This window comes from Sturnus vulgaris, chromosome 2 (assembly GCF_052056855.1).
Source record: "Sturnus vulgaris isolate bStuVul1 chromosome 2, bStuVul1.hap1, whole genome shotgun sequence".
Taxonomy (NCBI): Eukaryota; Metazoa; Chordata; class Aves; order Passeriformes; family Sturnidae; genus Sturnus; species Sturnus vulgaris.
This window is the reverse complement of record NC_142244.1, coordinates 115018836-115040945: the sequence shown is the minus strand read 5'-3', so window position 1 is coordinate 115040945 and position 22110 is coordinate 115018836. Positions and strand designations below refer to the sequence as shown.

General features: G+C 43.1%; 1 protein-coding gene across 1 annotated transcript; it reads right to left on the bottom strand.

Moving 5' to 3' along the window:
• Nucleotides 1–458: 458 nt before the first annotated feature.
• On the bottom strand, nucleotides 459–20477 carry TMPRSS2 (transmembrane serine protease 2). The gene is made up of 15 exons (XM_014880657.2): nucleotides 20414–20477; nucleotides 14326–14482; nucleotides 13100–13170; nucleotides 12104–12302; nucleotides 11714–11797; nucleotides 10293–10412; nucleotides 8845–8974; nucleotides 8352–8462; nucleotides 7497–7540; nucleotides 6702–6876; nucleotides 4991–5166; nucleotides 3938–4033; nucleotides 3184–3326; nucleotides 2335–2487; nucleotides 459–2145 (listed from the first exon to the last, which is right to left on the bottom strand). The coding sequence occupies exons 3-15, from the start codon at nucleotides 13112–13114 to the stop codon at nucleotides 2134–2136; spliced, it is 1458 nt and encodes a 485-aa protein (XP_014736143.1). The 5' UTR covers nucleotides 13115–13170; nucleotides 14326–14482; nucleotides 20414–20477; the 3' UTR covers nucleotides 459–2133.
• Nucleotides 20478–22110: the final 1633 nt, after the last annotated feature.

The following is a 22110-nucleotide window of genomic DNA, read 5'->3' as shown; positions in this document are numbered from 1 at the left end:
TCCCCCAAGGTGCACTTGATGCACAAGTGCTATTGGAAACACCCATCTCACACCTAGAGAGGAGGGGCAAGGACACGTTGCTCCAGGCAGCATGAGGTGGAATGACAAAATAGGGTGTGATTCCCTCAAGCTACTGCCTGCAGGCCAAACTTCCTTATTTAATTCAATTCAGTCAGAGTGATTTCATCAGACCCAGCCACCAAAGACATTCAGCATTCCTGGACATCCTGCTCTTATTTCCTGGGTTTGTTCAAGGACCTGAAATATTGGAATTAAAATAATCTCTTGGCTCACCCTGTTGCTTTTCTTTTTTTTTTTGTTTTTGTTAGGTTTTTTTAATCAGACCCTCAAAGCACTTCATACACTGAATCCAGCAACTGCTTCCAAAAAACCACAAAGCCAAGTAAAGAGATATAAAGCACAAGTAAGGAAAACTATTTGTAAAAAAAAAAAAAAGAGAACAAACAAAAACCAATTTATTTGGTGCAGTGTTTACATGTAAGATAATTGCATTTCAGTACCAAAAGAGAAAACAAGACTAGTGGAGTCATTTCATTCAATAAAGATTTATCCTTCTTAACAAAGTGACTTGATATGGCTTTTTGATCCTCTACCACGATTATAAATTATTTTCAAATTCCTCATTCAGGTGGCACTCGGATACGAATTACATTTTGCTAAAAACATACAGGCAGATATATAAAGGAGAGCTCTAAGGAATCAGAAGCCAAATTTAACAAATGAGGTAGTTTATCAGCTTTGAGTTTCCTTGTACAAAACCTCCAGTCTCTGTGTGTGTGTCTGCAGCTGGAGGTGCAGCACAGCCTGCCTGGAAACCTTTGCCCTTTGCCTTTCACAGCAGGGAGAGGTCAAGAGTCACCTTCAGTGTGCTCAGCCAGGGACCTCAGCACTGGGACATCCCTGTCCAGGGCATCCCTGTCCAGATCCCACATTGGCAAAGTGCCCATTTCGGGTTCAGAGCAGCTTAAGGCAGAACAGCACATTTTGTATGGTCTGAGGCAGCCAGACTGCTACAATCTGACTTAGATTGAGATCCTGAGGATTTTTAACTACCTGAATAGACAGTATTTTTTTTTTTTTTAATTTTCTGTGCCTGTACTGTAGTGCATGAAAAATTCCCTTCATATATATCCCTCACCCTCTGCTCTCTTGAGACCCCCACCTGGAATGCTGCATCCAGCTCTGGGATCTCCAACATGGACCTGTTGGAGAGAGTCCAGAGGAGGCCACAAAGGTGTTCAGGGGCTGGAGCACCCCTGCTGTGGAGACAGGCTGAGAGAGCTGGGGTTGTTCAGCCTGGAGAAGGCTCTGGGCAGACCTCAGCACCTTTGCCAGTCCCTAATGAGCCTACAAGAGAGCTGGAGAGGGACTTTGGACAAGGACATGGAGTGACAGGGCAAGGAGTAGTGACATCAGACTGAAAAAGGGCACATTTACATTAGATTTTAGGAAGAAAATTCTTCCCTGTAAGGGTGGTGAGGCACTGGAACAGGTTGCCTAGGGAAGTTGAGGCTGGTCCAGCCCTGGAAGTGTTTAATGCCAGGCTGGATGAGGCTCTGAGCAACCTGGGATAGTGGAAGGTGTCCCTGCCCATGGCAGCAGGGTTGGAACTGGATGATCCTTAAGGTCTTTTCCAACCCAAACTATTTTGTAATTCTATACTAAAAAAAATTAATTTCTTTTAAAATTGCCAACCAGCAGCTCAGAGATTCAACATTCACATTACTTAACATTTAATTTAAAAACTACTAAACCGTCTTAGCATCTTGCTACAAAAATCTGAAATTAAATTGTGATTTAAATTGTCATTATAAGCCTGATCATCAAGCAAAAGTAACTCAACAAAAGAGAGACATTTCAGCAAGCAGTTGACAGAATGACTCTGCCAGGCACCACAAGGAGAAGAAAGGTGCTTGTTGTGATGAACCTTCACTGATTAAGATCCATCACTGTAGCCAGCACAGAACCAAGTGTGCAATCCTTCATGTTACTTTTAAAAAGAAAAATCAAAGAGGAAAAATAAAATCAACCGCAAAGTGAATAAATATCCCAGGCCCCCATGGCTTCATTTATTCTTGTCCTCAGGAACATCGATTAGCAAGGAGGGTGTTGTCATCTGTTTGCCTGTTTAAAAGACAAAACAAAACAGAAAACAAAGGTTCAGGTTCTGTCTTAACAATAACTTGGATGCTTCTCAACAAAACAGCTTAGTTATCATGCAAGTCACATTTATTTATTAATTTTTTTTTAAGTAAAAATCACATTTCAGAATATAGGGCCTTAAAATTGATGAAAAAACTCCGAATGTTTTACCTGCATATTTTTATAAATCCAGTCTGTAAACACAGTCATATTCCCATACACTCCAGGTTTGTTGGGAGTAGCACAGCCAGTGCCCCAACTGGTATCTCCAACCAGCCACCACACAGAGTGGTGCAGAGTCACCAGAGGACCTCCACTGTCACCCTGCATGGGACACAAACACCTGGTTAGTGACACAGCCACCAGGAAAAACACGACCCATTTCACTCCAGGAGCACAGCTTTAGTTTCAATATAAACCTGCCTGCCACTTAGGGAGCCACTAGAACAAGGTATGATGGCAATTTTGGTGCTACATGATGTCTGCTTCCAATAGGGATGAAAATAATTTGCCCAGATCCCTCTAAGTAAGATTGGCATTATTGACTTTCTTGTTCACAAGCACAATTCTGTGGTTAATAATTTAATAATGATAATAATGCTGTAGTTATGAGGAGTATTTGATCACTTTCAAGTACCAGGTAACAAACCATCCTTGAAGCATTTAAAAGGAGCCTCACCCTCCTTGGGAATTTAGTGATAACTCAGCACTGGCAGCCATTCAGATGATGAAACAAAAGCTCTCCTCTTTAAAGGGATGCACCACCAAAGGAACCAGAAGCCCAACCAGATGTAATGCAAATTTTTAGCTTTTGGGGGGGCATAGGATTTACTTGTGATAGAGAGAAAGAAAGAAAAAGAGAGAGAGAGAAAGAAAGAAAAAGAGAGAGAGAGAAAGAAAGAAAAAGAGAGAGAGAGAAAGAAAGAAAAAGAGAGAGAGAGAAAGAAAGAAAAAGAGCCTACTATAGCAAGGCCACAGAAGAAATCAGATCATTATGAACCATTAATTAGGAATAATTACCTGACAGGAATCAACTCCCCCTGCTAGGTCTCCAGCACAGATCATTGTAGGCAGAATCATGCCATTGTAGATATAAACAGCATTACACCTCGAACGTTCTATTAAGGGCACCGCAACGTAATTCAAGTTATTTGATGTTTTACCTAGAATTGAAATATGCACAAACGTGCAAAGACAAAATCAGAATAAGCATCCCATCATTTTGCTATTATAAAAAAATCCCAGCAGTCAAGATGAAATAAAGTTCCTAGAAGGAGAAGGATGGAAATTTAAGATGCAAGAAATCTGCAAGAGTTCAAGAGGACCTCCCCAATACCTTTCTTATACAAAAAAAAATCCTTTCCTCCCTTTCCTTTTTCCAGTCTTGCAAATTTACTTGCATCATTCTACTTCAGCCTGAGGTGGTGGAAAGGAGCAGCTCCTGCCCTTTCCCACATCCACAGGACACACTTGGCACACAGCAACCCTTGCTGCAGGAGAGGTGGCCCTGCCATCAGGGGCACAGAATTATCTCTTGGATGGGTATTTCTGCCCCTCAGTACTGGTCTGAGGGTCCTTTGCAGTCTGTTGAATGCAACACATCACAGCTTGCTTTGAATGCCCTGGGCAAATATTGGGGGTTGCAAAATGGGTGAAAAAATAGTGAATGAACAGATCTAATTCAAACTGTCCCATCGGCCCAAACAACAGTATTCACAGGATAAAGAGGACTAGTTTATGGAAAAGATCAAAATATTCCAGAAGCACTTTTTACCTCCTTGGTGCTCTGCTCCCCACCCTGATATCCAGCACTGCTGGTTAGGCTGGAACATCATTCCTGGATTGGGCAGACAAACTGGCTTCACAGTTTCTGCAAAACAAACAGAATAACAGATGTTCAAACAGAGCTCAAAATAAATTTAAACTGCCACCATCTATTAAACACAATGCATTTCCTCTGTACTTTGCATTCCTTGCAGGCAGACTATGCAGGAAGCAGCAGAAAATTTACCAGCTACCCTTTCCCTGAGGGGTACCTGATCTTCACCTCAAATCTGCCTAATCTTCACCTCAAAGTGAGGAACAAGCAGTTAATGGTTCTACCTTAATTCATCAGGTTCAATAGAACAATTAACACCAGCTCTTCTGAGCAGTATAAGATGAAGAAAAAATTCTGAAAACTACAGTTCTATATTCTCTTTGCAAAACTCTGCTGAAAATAATAAGACAAGCAGGATTCAGTACTGATATATACAAGAAGTGTGTAGCACAAAAAGCTGGAAAACAGACAATCTCCCTGCTCTCAGCAGCAGAAAATCCCTTTCAGATTACTCCTGGTAGCTTTAAACTGATGCACTGAAACACAAAGGGCCTGTAGACAAAAAGCACTTCAAGTTTAAATAATGGCTTGTTCTCTGTTTTGTATTGCTTACAAACAACCTACATCTGCTTTCATGAAAGGAACTTCTTGTAATGTTGCGTTCTGAAGGGGTTTTTTACCATCATTTGACCTGACTTGAATTGGGATTTAATCAGCTGCTCCATCACTACACCTGTATTTGTCTGCACATACAGCAGTGGCTAAACTGAAGCACCATAGAGCATTCTGAAGTAAAAGTGTTTTATTGAGATGAGCCCAAAACCCCTATCCAGGTAATAGATTTAAATAAATCCTGCTTAGGAAATCGGAGCCTGTGCCCTCTGTCTCTAGGGTAATTTTGTGTTCTTCCAATAAGTATTTACAAGGATTGGTTGATGAAAATCAGAAGTTTCAAAAGGTGTGCTCACTGCCACTGGATTTTTCCCTTAAGAAGAGCAGAATACCTACCAGTAAAACTCAGTGGTGTCTCCAGCTTCATAAGGGCAACATCATTGTCTTTAGAGTCTGTGTCATAATCTGGATGGGAAATTATCTGCTGCACTCTGTATCCACTCCTAAAGAACATCTCATCCTGGTTCAGAATCCCAGCATAAACCCTCCAGCTGTGTGGGTCAGAAAGTCGCCTAGAGAACAAAGAAAAGGTCTGAAGGGTTTCTTCTGTGGTGACAAAACAGGGGTTGGGACCTTCAAAAAACTTTCTTCAGGAGCTGTAGTCAAGTGTTTGGGTGACCAAAAATGCACATGCATTTGACTACCATTTCTGAAGAGTAAGACAAACAAATTGCCAGACGTGTAACTTGAGGAAAGCTTGGCTCTTATTTCAAAAATATATCAAAAAAATCTTTGCAGTGGGTTAAGTATCACTGTCCATCCCCTTAATCACTCAGCACAACAAATTAAGTCTGAGACTGCAACACTGAAGCCTTTTGATTTCCATGACTGAGGGATCAGGCAGGTATTTCTGAAGTCTCACATGTCAGTGGTATCAGCAGAAGCCAGAATTAGTAAAAACATGATCTAGTGAAAGAATTTCACTGTCTTGAAAATGCCAGGGTTTTTTCTAGACTGGTTTTGGTGGTTTTTTTTTTTAATGTTAAGCATGCTTGCTAGATGTTATTTAAGTAGCCTCTTTTGCTCCAGCACAGTTTGCAAAAGCTTAATAGAAAACTTGCCACAAGTGTTAAAACTCCCTCCATGAGCAGTGCCAAGGCAGTAGTGCCTGCAAGTCACTCCACCTCCCAAAAAAACCCAGATCAGGCTGAAAATCAGGCTGAAAACCAGGTTTGTGCCAGCTGCAGCTTGATTGCCATTCCCAAAGCTTTCTGCACTACAGAGCTCAAATCCAGACAACAAAGGAGGGATAAGATCTCCAGGTAGAAATCAACACTTGCATTCCTTTCTCAAGGTTAAGGACAAATATTCTTCCTTCCCTTAGCCTCAAACTGTGATCCAGCCAACCAACCATTAAAAATGTTTTTGCTTTGTGGGTTTTCCCTCCAGCAGAAGCAGGCACCTTTCAAACAAATTCTGCCCTTTCTGAGGGTACCACAAAACCCTCAACTCTCTTTTATAGGTTAAAAATGTACAAAGCACCAGCTATTTTTCTTGTTGATGGCTACATAAAGTGCTCCTTGGATAGATATAAATCTGTATTTAATACTGACTTGGACTTTATTACCCTGTGGCAAGAAGATATGAAGAAATAAATGGCACAAGCATCTTTAAATTGATCATATCTACAGCAGTGTGATATTTGAGAATTTGAGCGGGGGGGGGAGGGAAGTTTCCTCACAGTGTAATTCAACATCTTCATGAAAACATTGTGCTGGCTGGCATTAAATTTGGTGCCTTGAGTTTGCATCTTAAATTGGGTGGGTGTCTGTGCTCAGCATCACCCATTTCATTTTGCAAGACAAAACATAAAATAAGGCCTCCTGTAGGAAGCAGACAGGTGAGCTGCAGCCAGCCTCCTCCAGAACCAATCTTCCCTTATTCCCAATGAAATATCTTCCCTATACTTCAAATTTACCATACAGACAAAATACTGTACAGAGCACCTGCGTGCCAGGCAGGAATTCAGTTCTAAAGGAGAAAGTGGGGAGAACTGAATAAATTTCAGCTTGAAGAAAAGCAAACAGCCATGGGGGGAGGGACCCACCCTTCCACACAGTGTGCTGCTGTCACAATCCAGCTGTGGGTGATGATGGAGCCCCCGCAGACGTGGGTGCCCTGCACATGCAGGCTGACCTGCCACGGCCACTGCCCCAGCACGGCCCCGCTGCCACCCACGATCCTGTTCATGATGCTCACGCTCTTGCTGGACAGGCCACACTCTGAAAGGTCAGGCACACACACGGGTTAATCCAAGAGGGAGCTGGGAGATGGATTCTGCACCCCTCAGGCTTCCCTGGCAGAGGGGTGCACACCCCAGGGCTGATCTGTTGGACACAGCTCAAAGCCCTGCCCTGACACCAAATCCCAACTCTGCCATTGCCCAGACCCCCATTAAACTGCAAAACCCACCCTTGGCTCACCATAAACTCTTTACACCTTTCAGGAATCTCTGGTGATTCAAACATGTCTGTGCTGTGCAACAAAGCAGCCAACAGCCAGGGGACTCCTCAGGGCAGGAATCACCATCAGGAAGGCAATGCCCACTATCCAACTGCTGAATCTTGAGAGTAAATGTGCCACAGACATCCCAACACAGCTGCAGGGGGATGGATATGGAGCTTCACCACAAGTCATTTAGAGCAACCAGTGGCAGCAAAGACTGGGGATCCACTGCCTTCCTTGTCTCCTCTCCCAACTTAAAACTGCATTATTTGGGAACCAGAGTTAAATCATTTGCCCGTGCAAAAACAGCAATTAATGCCACAGGTCCAAAAGGGCTTGCCAGTCAGAGCATATCAAAGCATGAAGCAGCAGAAGTTTGAAAAAGCCAGTGAGTTACCTATGCAGCGCAGAGAAACCACATTTCCTGAGGCACAGGAACCACTGCAGGAGAAATAAAAAAAAACCAGACAGGATCTTAGGCTCTCAGTAAAGGAAATGGTGAGCAAAGTCCACCTTCCAGCTGCTTTCTACCCTTTCCAGCAACATGCCCTGCCTTCAGCCTCATCTTCCTGTGGAGGGTTCCCCCTTTCTTCACTTTCTCCACCTGGTCTCCCCATGCCTTGCATTCACCAAAACTGTCCTGTGGGAGACTGCAGACATGAGCACAAAAGGTTTGTAAGCCTACTGAGAAGCAAGATGAAGAACAGCTTGAGAGAAAGTCGAGCTGATTTAGGGAGTCATTGCAGAAGAACTAAACAAGGGAGCTGCAGGAAGCTTGCAGGCACAGCAGTCTACAGGTTTTGAAACTGGACACTTCAGGGTTGTTTAAAGATAATAAAAATGATGCTTTCCACAGTGGAGATCCATTTTTGCAAGCTGTGTGTTCATGTGACTGAAAAAAGGCTGTGCCAGCTGCTGTGAATGTGTTGTAGCTGGTAGCTCTTGTCACCATACACAAACTCCTGCTGATGGTCAGAAGCCTTAAAAATACCTTTGACATGGCAAACTTCTAAACAGTACAGAGGATGGGACACTTTTTCTTTTAGAAGAGGACAGGGAGGATGGAAAAATGACAGCTGTGTTTATAAAAAGAGGGAAGAACGGTTGCTGCAATTAAAACAAAGTCTCTTTCTCTCCAACAATCCCCACTAAAAGATGTGCTTGCATTATGCTGCAGGCAGAAGCTACACTTCTCACAGCATCTGGAGAGACCCTGGGTGAAAGGAGAGAGGCTTTTATTAAACAAAGATACCTGTTGTACAGCTTTTTGTACAAGTCTATGTTCCCAGCACTTGTGTTCAGCTTCATGTAGCTCTTAAAGCTGGCGTCAGGTGCTACCCCACGACTGTAGAAATATGTTTCTCTGCAAAACAGAAAGCCCACTATGAAACCCAGTAGTGATTTCAGCTTTCAAACAAGTGGTAACAATGAACTGTGCCAAGCTGGAGCTTCTTACATGAGAATAGAAATATTTATTTTTGTTTTTACATGAATGCAGAACCCTGGTGGTGCAGCCCAGCCAGAGTCTCAGATTCTTTAAACATCTGTCAACCCCACTTCCCACCAGTCACTAGGTTAAAATAATATTTTTATCTGATGTGCATGCACCTCGTGTAACAGGGCAAGGTGAAGAGATGCCTTTGCCAGTATGTTTTCACAGCAAAGTCTCAGACTCATTAAAAATGGCAAGGGGGAAATTTGAACCTTTCTGTGTCTGAGCAGAGGCTGACAGAGGTTGGACTTACACGTTGTAGCCCATGTCCTTGCATGCAGTCTTCCCATAATCATCATTCCAGTCATCTTGGCAAACAGGATACCAGGATTTGCTGACAGGTGAATAAACTTGCAGGATAAAATTTGGTCCAAAAAGTCTAACTGCCAGAAAAGGAAGAAAGGGAAAAAGAAAAAAAAAGAAAAAAAAAAAAGGAACTAAGAACACCTCATGCTATTATTAGTGCTTTCTCTGCTTGGAAGTAGTTACCTATAATATCCACTTCATGTATAACTGATGTTAATTTAATGCTCCCTTCTACTCAAATTCTGAGCAAATATCCAGTAAACAGAAATGTGACAATGACTTACTTCTTTTCATGTAAAGCAATTTAGAAGAACTACCAGTCTTAAAATGCAAATGTACAAGATAGAGTTCATCCTTTCACTTCAGCTTTTATGCTCAAAATTCTCTTTTATATTCTACCACTGAGAAAGATTGCAATAATGAAAATTTTCTGATCTTTTCTCTATGCAACCATATATTTCTTAATATATCACATACCGTGTATAAATAAAGTATGATATATTGAAAAATATATTATCTCTTAATACACCAGATTTCTTCAGAGAAGTGCTTTGTAGAGCAAAAATGTAACCAGGAGCAATTAGCTCTGACATTCCACATCCCATTATGCATTTGCTTGCACAAGAATTTAATAAAAAATAGTTCAGGCAAAAGAACAGATTGAAATTGGCTTCTTCAAGAACCAATTATTCAACCAAATGGAGTGGAACAGCTGCCAGCAAATGGTAACCCCTGCATGAGAATGTGTTGAATAAAAGTTTACAGAGGGAATTGAAAGCACAGCTGGAGTTTTCCAGCATGGCACTGGCACGACACAAGATGCCAAACCTCTGGACTGGACAAATCAAGGTCTCCACCTCCTACCTTCAGCTCTGCACTAAAGCTTCCCTTGGCATCTTTTCAGCTCAGAGCAGTGATTAGGCCAGGCTTTCTTACACAAATGAGTTATGATGTAGTTGGAGAACTAAGGGGAGAATGAGGAATGCAAAATACATGGGAAAGGACAAGCCTGACTGAGGAACACCAGGTTTATGTTATCACCTGAAGAGGTGAGAAGTGACACTGAGAAGTCACTACTGACTGTTCCATCCAGAGACAATGCTAGATTCAGTTCTGCACAAACCCCAGTCAGATTAAAAGATGATGTTTAAAAAACCTGACTCAAACTCAAAGCAGCTCAAACCCCTGAGCCAAGAGTTTTATGTCAGCTTTACAATCGGTCTGGAAATGAAGTGAGTACCTATATGTAACACACATCCCAAACCATTTTAAAGACAGAGCTTAGGCTAAAACAGCCTTGTTGCAACTTAGGCAAGCTCTAGACCAGGCAATCTGCTGCCAGGCTCCTGCAGTTGGTGCAGGTCTCTCCCCCAGCCCTTGGCTGCTGTCACTCACCACAGCGCGTCTCGTCCTCGCCGTTGGGGCAGTCGCTCACTCCATCACACCACTGGGAGGGGGACATGCACACCCCTGAGGATCCACACTCCATCAGGGAGCTGAGACAGTGATTCTCTACTGCAGGGAGAGAGAAGCACAGCCACGAGGCTGCACGTCAGCCCAGCTCTCAAGGAGTTTCCCACTTTGATGGAGAAAAGCACTGGAAGCGGCTCCTGAGCCAGAGGTAGGAGGGAACCCAGCCTGCCACAGCAGGAGATGGATTGCTCTGTCCTCTGCATCACTTGTCAGAGCAAGTCTGTGATGCAGCTCATTGGATTTTGGCCACTGGCCTCCCCTGAATAATCAGGCACCATTAAGTTGTCAGAAAGGAATCAGCTTTGCACTGGCAAAGTGTTAGCATGTAGAAAAGGAGGAAGAGAGTGAGTGCCTCAATTATGTACTCTTGCTCTCATTTAAAACAAGATTACACTCACCCTGCTTAAATCAAAATGAGTGAAAAAAACACCCCTAAGAATACAAAGTGTAATCCTAATAGTTCTAAATGAACTCCCTTAGAATCATTGACTAGTTTGGAAGGGATCTTTAAAAATAATTTTAGTCCAACCCCAATGCAATGAGCACGGACATTTTCCACTAGATATCTCTTCCTGAGCACTATAGAAAGCAGAAGGTCCTAAAAACAGTTTTCTGCTTTTTTAGCAAAGCAGCTTTCATTGAAAGGGAAATAAAGACAGCACAAGGCAAACTTCACCCAAGCTGAACAGAATTTGGTCCAGCCCTCCTTCAGAGCTCAGTCACCCCAGCTGGAGATGATTTCTAAGGCAACATCCATGGCACAACAGAGTGCTGAGACAGTCTGGGCTCATGCAACATTTACACAGAAACCCCACAGAAACAAATAAGTGAATGCAAATTACTTCTGCTCCAAGGGAGATCCCGTTTTAGCAAAACAAAACATGTCTTGACTGTTTACACTCTTGCAGTTAAGGTTTACATACTTAACTGCAATCCCCTCCCTTCACCTGAAAGTAAGTGAAGCTCAAATTTGGAAAGTAATGGCAGCATTAAAAATAAAGACCAAAAAAAAATCAAAACAAAGGAAAAACAAAAGAATAAAAAACAAAACAAAACAAACAAAAAAAACCCAAAAAAACCACACAACCCCCCCCAAAAATAAAAAAAAAACACCAAAAAAAACCCCAAAAAACCAACCAACCAAACAAAAAAAAAACACCTCAACCCACAAACAAAACTGAGCCATTAAGAATCAGCATTAGTTCATCTCTTAGGAGAAAAGGAACAAAGACTTTTCTGTCCTTAATTCAGCATAAAGCATAAAACGAGAATGGATATTTCTAACTTGAAAAGCTTAATAATCTTTTCTTAAAAAAATAAACAAACAAACAAAAAAAACTTACCAAAATACCAGATGAAGAAAGCAGCAATTGCACAACAAATGACTATTAATATAGATAATATTATTATTATGGTTTTCCTTAGACCTGAAATGAAAGCAAGGAAGAAAAGAGAAATTAGGTTTACAATCAGAGTGATTTCCACCCACCAGCACCATTTATTTGACATTAAAATCAGCCGTTTTTAGCCAGGCTTTTCTCCATCCCACCATCCTTCCTCCCAAAGCACCCAGCTGCACCAGCACCCACTTCTTCATCCACAAGGAAGTGGCTCCTTCAGTAAATGACTTTCAAGGGAACGTCCCTTTCTTTTGTTACCTTACTTTGACAGATCTCAGATCCAAAACTGGGAGAAAACGGCCCCAAAACTGGGAGAAATGGCCCCAAACTCACTGGCTGCACACGTCCTGCTGGGCGGGTGCGCTGCTGGCCGGCTGGACTGGTGGGTGGCAACCCTGGGCACGTAGCTTGGCACGGAGGGAGGGTTGGTGGAGAAGAGCTGTGGGTAGGGAGCAGCACCTGCTGCCTGCCTGGCAGCGTACAGGGGCTCTGGCTGGAAGCCTCTGTTCTCGTAGTATGGAGGTGGTGGACCCTGGGGATGGTGTGGGGAGGAGGGGAACAGGAGGAGGTGAGAAACAAAGGACAGAATTCCTGTCCTGCTCCATAAAACACACCCCGCGCACAGAAACACTGACTAGCGACTCCAGGTGACACAGACAGAACGTGCCTAAAACCTCACGGTCTGAGTCATAAAAACAGCACAGAGTGAGGCTGGAAAAGCTCTGGCAAGATCAGTTTCCTGATCCACAGCCCAGCCTAAGAAGGACTCTTGAGCCCAGCCCTCCCAATCTGTTTGGCACAAACGCCTGCCCAGGGATGTCTGACAGGGTAGAAATAAACAGCAAGGACAGCTGTGGGCAGCACCATCACAGAAAGAAATGCTGACAAGTAGCAGCCTTTGTCCAGGTCCACGATAAATGCTTACTGTCCCATTTCGTGCTGTGACAACACCAGGTACACCTAAGCTATTCCTGACACACACACTGGACTGAACAGGTCATGGAATATTTATCCTGGAAGAGCTTTAAGAACTAGTTAGAAACCATTCTAACCTATCCCACCAAAACAAGCTAAAATAAATCAAAAGCATGTGCTCAGAAGATTAAATCTCCCCTAAAAGTACCTGAGCACTTGAAATGGTGGTTAATTCGAGCCTCTTACATCTGCCTCACAGCATCTTTTTGCCAAAAAGGAAACACAACAAATAGCCTATGTTTTAAAAGACTTGTTAATCAGGACATCACTCAATAGGCTGTTACATGTAAAGAAATAAAACCATATTAAAAGAAGAAAAAAACCAGGAAAATTGTGAATATTTTGTTTACTTACTAGAGTAGAGGTCATGTTTCCTTTGTCAACAGTACAGAAACAATTCAAGTGTTGGGGAGCAAAGTGTGAACCTATAAAAACAAAAAAGGAAAACAATCACAACTTGGAGGCTTTGTCCAGCTTTCTTGTCAGTTTTACCTTTGGAAAAAGGCGAGATTTGCAGAGGTTGAAATAAAACAAATTAAAAAAAAAAACAAAAACCAGCAAGCGGAAGTATTTGAAGAGAGGGTACAAATTAAGGTGCAGCATGAAATCAGATCTCAGCAGCCTCTCAATACAAGCCTGAGGATTATACAGTGGCAACTATTCATTAGCACGAGGGCAGCACAAACTGAGAAGGTCAAGTCAGTGCTCACTCTCGCTGGCAGAACAAGAGTCAGAATATCCTGGCAGGGACTCACACGGTGTCAGTACCACGTTCAGGTCCTGCTGCCTCTCTCAGCACTTACTCATGTGTCACTCTGAGGTTTATGGCACAGAAACCCGCAAAGCATCAGGAAATGCAAATTCAACCAATTCATGATAACAGCGCAACTTGCAGCCACATTTTTTTTCACTCTTACATGTTCTAAGCAGTTGTTTTCTTGACTGTTTGTTGTAGTCATGGAACCAAAAACAGGGAGAGAAGCACAGCAGGGGAACTGTGCCACAACAATATGAAAGTTTTGCAAGCAGGGTAAAAGAGAGGTTCGGCACTGAATGTTTCAAGCATCTAGAAGTTTATTTTAGAGTTAAACGTTAACATTGAGCAAAACCACTGATTGCCACACACAGAAGAAATACAGAAATGTTTGCCGGTGCAGATCTAAAATGCACAGTTATATACACCTCCACAAGCAACCATTCTAATAAATGCTATCTACTGAGTCCTCTCATGTTGCTCTACAACAAAAAAAATAAACCTAGAAAGTGCCTGCACTGAGAAATACCTTTGCAGAGCAAAACCCTGCACATTGCAGCTCTGTAAAGACACAAAATAATTCAGCCCAAAGTAATAGGTTATTTTGTAGAGCCTCTATCAAGGCATCATCTCACCCAAAACTGAACTACAAATGTCACTGAAGCAGATTTCAACAGCTGCTCAGCCCCTCAAGCACACCAATTCTTTGTGACACTTCAGCAAGGCTGGTATTTGCTTATCAGTGCTGGCAAACAGGTGTAAATAATGAACCACTGAACTTATTCGTGTGGCAGACAGGTGAGAAACGAGTCTTGCTCCTACTTACTGAAAGTCCATCAGACTGGTGACTAAGGCTCCAGGACTTCTGCTTTGCTTTATGTGCCATCCATCCTTGCCCAGCTCTTCACAGCAGTTGGGAAGTGCAGCTCTGCCCAGACGTAGAAACAAATAAATCACAGGAGGATATTTCTGCTCCTTGTTCTCTGAAAAGGAGAAGTAATAAAAGGGTTAGGAAGTTTAGTGATATCAGAGAGAAGTGGTGATGAGGTAAGCCAACAGGGATAATGACCAAAAAAATCCCAAGTACTTTTTTTTACATTACCATTTGAAAGGCTTTGCAAATTAACGGGGAAGAGTGTTCCTCCCTCTTTTCTGGGAGTTTCTGGGAGTGTTTTTCAAATGAACTGAGGAAAAAATCTCCTCCTTGTTTAGCTGGTTTTCCACCATCACTCCCAATTTAGTTCTTGCTAATCTATTTCCTATCCAGCTTCTGATTAATAACAGTTTCCCTGTTATAAATACAGGAACCCATAGGTAAATACAGACTTCCATGGCATTACATACATACATTTTCCAATGTTTTAAAACTGCATGAAACCACAATCACTGAACTCCCATTAGTTTTTCAAATGTTTAAGGCAAAAATCAATCTGCAGCATTCAATAATGATATAATCTGCTTTTCCTAAGCACACATTACTCACACACTTCAAATTGTTTTACAAACACATCAAGGGAACTGCAACAACTTCTCAGATAAGGAAGTTGGGTCATGGAGAACCAAACTGACCTGTCAAACACTCCCCATCCCAACAACTAGACGGCTAGAAGGGACTGGTCTGCCTTATCTCAGTCCAATACTTTGGCCTCTAACTCACCTCACACATCAGACAAATTTAAATAGACCATTTTAAAGTGTCATAAACCCACTCTGATGATGCAGGAGAGTTCAGTGGGAATGTACAACTGTCCTTCCCCTCTCACTGCCCTCATTCCTCCTGATGCCTGCTGAGCTACTACAGCACTTTACTGGGTGCATCTGAAAAAACAAACTCTGGGAATCCTTTAAAGGGAGCTGGAGATCCCAGGCAAGGGAACTGGGATGGAGAACCAGAGCAGGCTTCAAGGAGGGTACCAGAGGCTTAAGGAGGCTTAAGGGTTGGCTTGCTAACACTTTCCAGCTCCGGAAAAAGAGCACCCAAATAATGAAAGGGACCCATCAGTCCTATGCAGTCAAGCCCCTAAACTTCAAAAACTCCAGTATGGATGGAGCAGAACCAGCATTTAGACCTCCAGCAACATAGAAAGTCCAAAACTGAGTGTGCTTTTCTTTCATAAAGTACAGGAATAAAGCCACTGTTTCTAATGACAGGAAAGACAAAGAGCAAAAAGCCACCACCGACACAGTTCACTGATGAATGAAGTAAAATGCGTTTTTGTAGCTGGCAGCTGCTACTTGAATTATCTGAGCTTCTTACATATGCCTTAGAAGTGTTAATGTTATGTCATGGGTCATTAAGATTAAAGAAAGGCATCACTATTTCCAGTAAATTTGTCAAAAATAAAAATAAAAAAGGAACACAGCCAAACAAAAATACAAAAATCAAAAATATTAGATTACCTCAAAACAAATTCAATCCAATAGTTTTTTGGGGTTTTTTATTCACTTTTCTACAGATTTCTGCAAATCAGGTCTTTAAGGAAAAATTACAGCAGAGTTGGTCTGTACTTCACTTGACAACACCCTATTTAATCAAAAATGGTCTTTCCAGACTCTCAGCCCTCCAAAGGCTTGTCCTCCTCCCTACCACAGAGACAATCCCCCTGTGCCCTGGACAGGAAACACCAAGCTCAGAGTTTGTGCTGCCCAGATGTACATGGTCTAAACCCCTCACTGAATTTTGGTGAATTTGGGGCAAAAATTAGACCCTGCTTTTGCCTCATTACAGCAGCATCAGCTCATGGCTCCTTCACACCTGCTGTGTCCTTTGCTGGCCAGGAGCCAACATCCCAAAAAGGCAAGGGACAGAATGAAAGGCAAAGAAATCCTAAAGGTCTACACAGGATTTTGTAATGACACCAGACCTGCTGCTTTTTACCCTGAAAGAAATAACATTTCCATTTATTTCCATGCTGGAAATAACAGGACTTCCTCAGCACACACCATGTCATAACTGTTAATTGGCTTCCAAGAGCTTTTACACAGAGATCCCTATAGGCTGTTTCCATGCCCAAGTCAATAGGATGGAATAACTACCTCCAGATATCCTAATTCAACACTGAGAATTCAACTGGCCAAAGCAGCCAGAGTTATATTGGCAACAGCTTGCTTCCTGCATTTACATATTGCTCCAATAACTGTTTTGTGCTACTTCCTGAAACAGAAACATCAGCTGTTTGCTAAGCTGTGTGATAGTTATCAACAATTGGAAAAGAAACCCCAGAACAAATAAAGCAAACTAGCTTTTCACAGTTAGACCTACATAAAAGCAAGCAAGAAAGATGTAAGAGGACAGAACAGTCAAAAAACAAATGAATGAAGCCAAGCTCATCTTCTAAAAGGAGGAAGCATAAAAGCACCCAAACATTCTACATGAACTTAGCACACTGCATCACATCCAAAAAGTTCCCTCTGTCCAGCAAACGAGCAAACCAACAGAACTCATTGCGAATTACTCAAAGGAGTAATTTCAGTGCAAAACTCAACCTTAAAGGGCAAGCCAACACATTATGGCGTTGATGATGCTAGAAACTAAATATAGTTTCATCTTTTTTTTCATTTCCAACCATCTTATGACCTCCTAGAAGTTTCAGCAATATAACCATGAACACAACGTAACCATGATATCATGGTGTGGAGGAAAGGTTAGTGAGGCAATAAAATAAAATAAAATAAAATAAAATAAAATAAAATAAAATAAAATAAAATAAAATAAAATAAAATAAAATAAAATAAAAACACAAGTGAAGAGGTGATTCCAGATTCATTTTCATGATCTTTTCACAGAGCAATTTCACAGGACAGTTCCTGCCTTGTCACCCAAGAGGAAACAAACATGGTCAAGATTCCTGTTTAACAACCAGTACTAAAAATTATCATGACTTGCAAATGAAGTATTGAAAGGTTAAAAAAAAAATCCAGTTATGAATGAATGAAAAAGGAAAGAAGCTAAATAAGATTTTTCATCTCATTTCATTAATAGTATTCCCTTGACATTTCTTCAGAAGCAGCACTGAGTATTTTTATTGTGATGATTTTAAAAAGTGATTTTAATTTACTCCATTTATCCTCTGGCAGGGATCAGAGACAAATTGACTGAATGTCTCAAAGTCATAAAAATCAGGGTCCTACAGTATCCTGGCCTTTCAACAAACCTCAACAGAAGTGAGCTCTATTCAGCGTGCTTGTTCAGTAACATCACAAGTATTTCAGAGAACTTCATGAGACTATGCAAATATTTACATGAAAGGTTGCCAAAAATACAACCTTGTCCTTCTCACAGTTCCTAAGAAATAGTTTTGAAGCTATTCTAGATTAGCTCCTAAAATGCCATTATACTGTACAACTACTTATCAAGAGGTGTTAAAAAACAGTCCCTCTTGATAAGCACTATCAGCAGTGGCTCAGTGAAGTCCACAGAAGTATTCCCCAGGCCAGGAAACCAAGATTAATTCTACTTCCACATGCAAAAAAAATGGGAGGCATTAAAAATCTCTGAGTGTAGCAGTCACATTTTAAAAAGTTATAGGATATCATACTCATAATAAAAATAATTGTCTGTGATGATGATGATTATAATCTGTCTGAAAACACACATTGATTTCAAACTCAGCCTTGTAAAAAGTACATCATGTGCTTTGTTAGGAACAGTGGGGCGAGGAAGGAGGCTGAAATGCTCTTTTCTTTTTTCTCATTTCACTGAGGGGATGGTGAGTGGCAGACGACCCTACAAAACCAGCCACTTGTGAAACAGAAAGGACCAAGAGCCCAGAAGAACCAGGGGCTCTGGCATGGTAGGAGATGGATCCATTGTTCAGGCAACAACTGCAAACCACAGCACCCACGACCAGATCACAGGAGGAGCTGGAGGATGCAGCAACAGCCAGCTTGGCTTTGGATTCTTACTTCCCCCTACACAACATCCCAGGCTCTGCCCTTGCCATTCTTCCAAGGCATAAGCAAATAGCTTTCTGGCAGAAGCATGTTTGCTACTCTTCTTCATATTTGATTATTACCTTCTGACTAAATTCAAGTGTCTGTCTGCATCACTGAAAGTCACTGGCAAGGAAATAAACTTCTCAAGAACACTTGTTCACCATATTTGAGCTGCACATTAATATGACGTGAATAAGGTGGCACTAAGTACCCACACTGCAGAAAAATAAAACCCAGCTATGTTAACAAACCAGACTTCTTTAGATACCTGTCCAGGTCAGTGATTTTTAACCCATGACATACAGATCTTGAGGAGCTGCAAACTACTTCTAAGAGGTCTATGGCAGATAAGAGTAAAAAGCAAATCTTGCTGGCAGGAGGTTTGAATTCACTCCATGGGTGCTCATGGTGCCAGAAACCATGGCACTGCAGCTACTCAGTGTGGACCAGCCCTGGACTGGCACAGGAGCAAAAGCCCATATTTTCAGGACTGGCAACTCCAAGACAAATATTTTGACCAGCATCCCAGAATAATGTGTTGCTTTGTTTTTCCATCAACATCCAGGAACATAGTTCCAACTTATTTCCAATTTCAGGCTAGGCTACTGTGATAGATTTGCTCTAGGCTGACTGTCCTATGAACAGAATAAATTTTAACAGTTTAAGAATGAAAGGAAGAAAGACAAAAAGGCACATGGAGTCCAACTTTGACGTCAACATTTATCTTAGCCCCCTTGTCTTTTGGCTTTACATCTACACCTGTAGGTAAAAACCACAACTTGCCATTTTCCCAGTTCATTGATCTATGTCGCACACAACATCCACCTCTTTCCCCACCTAATATTGCCCTAGATGATGCAAATAATCCAAGCTCTTTGCTTTGGATCTTTCTAAAGCGCTGGAGACATTAATGTCGCTTAATACAGGACAAACAGGGCCACTTAGGACGAAGGCTCAGTGTGACATTGCTGCCTTAAATTCACAGGCACCCACCCACCCAGGAAGTTGAGGCTGAGATTCGAGGTCCAGGTAAGCAATGAACATAAAGCCACCTGCGAGAAGGCGTGGACTGGATTGACTTCAGCATGCCAAGATTTGGCACAGAAATTTCAACGGTGCGACTCTTCTAAAAGTTACTTTTCCAAAATCACTTGCCGAGCTGTGCCAACTTGCACCCGAAATTAGCGGCTTTGCTAAAACCCAATGCATTAACACACGCCGAAGAGACCCCAGAACTAAACGTTGTTTTGATTTACTCTCTCTGCTCGCTCGGTGACCTTGAGGAAGTTGCCCAATCTTTTACCCTTCATCAGCAGGACAAGAGATGGACAAGCTCCACCTGGAGCCGGCTCTGGCTGAGCTCTCCTCACCTCCTCGGACCGCGTTATCACTGAATACACAGCGCCCATCCCCTCCCTTCCTTCGTGCGCGTCTGACTCCCGGTTATCCCGGCTTCCTCATCCTCCTCCTCCGTGCACCTTTAGCTCCCGATTATCCCGGTTATCCTGGCTATCCTGGCTTCCCCATCCACCGCCTCCGTGCACCTTTAGCTCCCGATTATCCTGGCTATCCCAACTTCCCCATCCACCGCCTCCGTGCACCTTTAGCTCCCGGTTATCCCGATTATCTCGGCTTCCCCATCCTCCTCCTCCTCCCTTTGGCTCCCGGTTTCCCTTACACTCCGGCCCACGGGAAAGCGCAGCTTTATCCCGCTGCATCTCCCACTGGACGAGCCGGCTGCGGGCAGGGGGCACGGGGGGAACCAGGGGGGGAACGAGCCGCGTCTCCCTCTCTGTTTTCCATCATCCAGCGCCTCCTCCCCTGCGGGATGGGGATTCCCAGGCACCGCCGCGGTCACTCCTCATCCTCCTCCCCTCAGAGCCCGGCCGAAGTTTCTTAGTTAAAAGCCAAATCCAGCGGGCGCATCTCGGATGGCGATTCCTGCCCGGCCCCAGGTGGGGAGGGAGAGCAGCGCTTACCTGGGGCTGCGGGAGCGGCAGCGCTCGGCAGGGGATGGAGGGCGGCCGAGGGAGCCGGGAGCAGGCGGAGCGGCCGGGGAGGAGCCAGGGTGCGGGGCAGGAGCAGGGAACAGGGAAGAGGGAACGGGCAGGTGCCCGCAGGTGGATGCGCCGCCCGGCCCCTTCCTCCCGAGCGGGCGGGACCTGCCCCGAGCACCGCAGCCCACCGGGCCCGGAGGGACACGGGTGACCCTTCCCTTCCCTTCCCTTCCCTTCCCTTCCCTTCCCTTCCCTTCCCTTCCCTTCCCTTCCCTTCCCTGTGCTCCCAGCCCTCCTCCTCCTCCTCCCGGCTGTTTTCGAAGCCCAGCAGTGGGACGGAGGCGAAGGGGGAAGGCAAAAACTGCGCCCCCTCCACCCTAAAAAAACCCCGGGGTTGGCTTTCCCTGCTCCAGCCCAGCTGTGGCTGTACCCTGCTTTTTGAACTCGCCCATGGGTCCCTGTTGGCCTCCGTGTCAGGGTGTTGTTGCAGGCAAATAACTGACAACAGTCCCCTGAACAGGGTAGGTCAGCACCTGATAAAGATTGCTCGTAAAATACCGGCCCGGGGGAAATGACTTCTTTGGGCTTTTTTAGGGTCATTTAATAACGGGAAAAATTACTACCACTCTGTAAAATTACTACCATCTCAATGGTTGCATTACTTTTAACGCTCTGGTGACTTGTGGAACCACCTGTAAGGCAGACCTACAGTGAGAAAGGGCTTTTCTCTGCCAAAGCTGGGCTCCACAGCAAATTAAAAAAAAAAAAAAAATTCCACTCACATCTCAAAACTTCAGAGTAGTACTTACTGGAAAAGTAAGTTCTCAAATGAAGACATTCCACTCACTGTAAATACCAGCTCTGATTTAGCTGCAGTATTGCTGCATGCTGCATTTAACATCTCTGTGTCGGGACTGCAGATAAGGCAAAGTACACAAGTTTGGCATGCAAGTGTCTGGGGCTTGTTTATATTTCCTAATGCATATCAAGGAATTACATCAAGCATGCCAAGATCGTATTCAGTATTTTTCCAGGTCCATGTATTTGAAGAGAGAACTATGAATCTGCAGAACCCTTGGTACAAAAACATAAGAAGTATTGTCTAAAATATCTTTAAACTTTAGCTTATGTTTTTAAGCTGCATTATTTTGGGGGTTACTTCTGCTCCTGAGCTCCCAAAAGCAATCAGTGAGATTCAGTCATTTTCGAGTGTGGATTCAGTTTCAGGAATTTGATCTCAAATTTAATCTGAAGCAAAAGGTAAAATCATCCCAGGCACAACCAGAACACTGCAGTGTCACCTTCTGTGGTTTTCTAACATGCCCACCTGTGTGGCATGTCCTTGTCTTTAATCTACAGCAATTTATAGATGGCCTTCAGACCTTAGAGATGTTTTAGGTTTGAACCAGGGTGCCTGCTCGTAAGATTTCCCTGTTAAGTTTCCTTACCAAAGTGGAGGGAAATAGACCTGCAAATTGTTACTCGGCACCATGGCCACAAAAAAAACAACAACAACAAAAAAAAACAAAAACAAACAAACAACAAAAAAACCCTCAAGATCTGTTCAGTTCTACAAGAGAAGATGTAAATTTATTTTCTTTAGAAAGTCACGTATTTTTTTCTTTGAAAGTCGTTTGGAGGCTATGTACTCCTGTACTGATGGTGTGTCATTCCTCTCT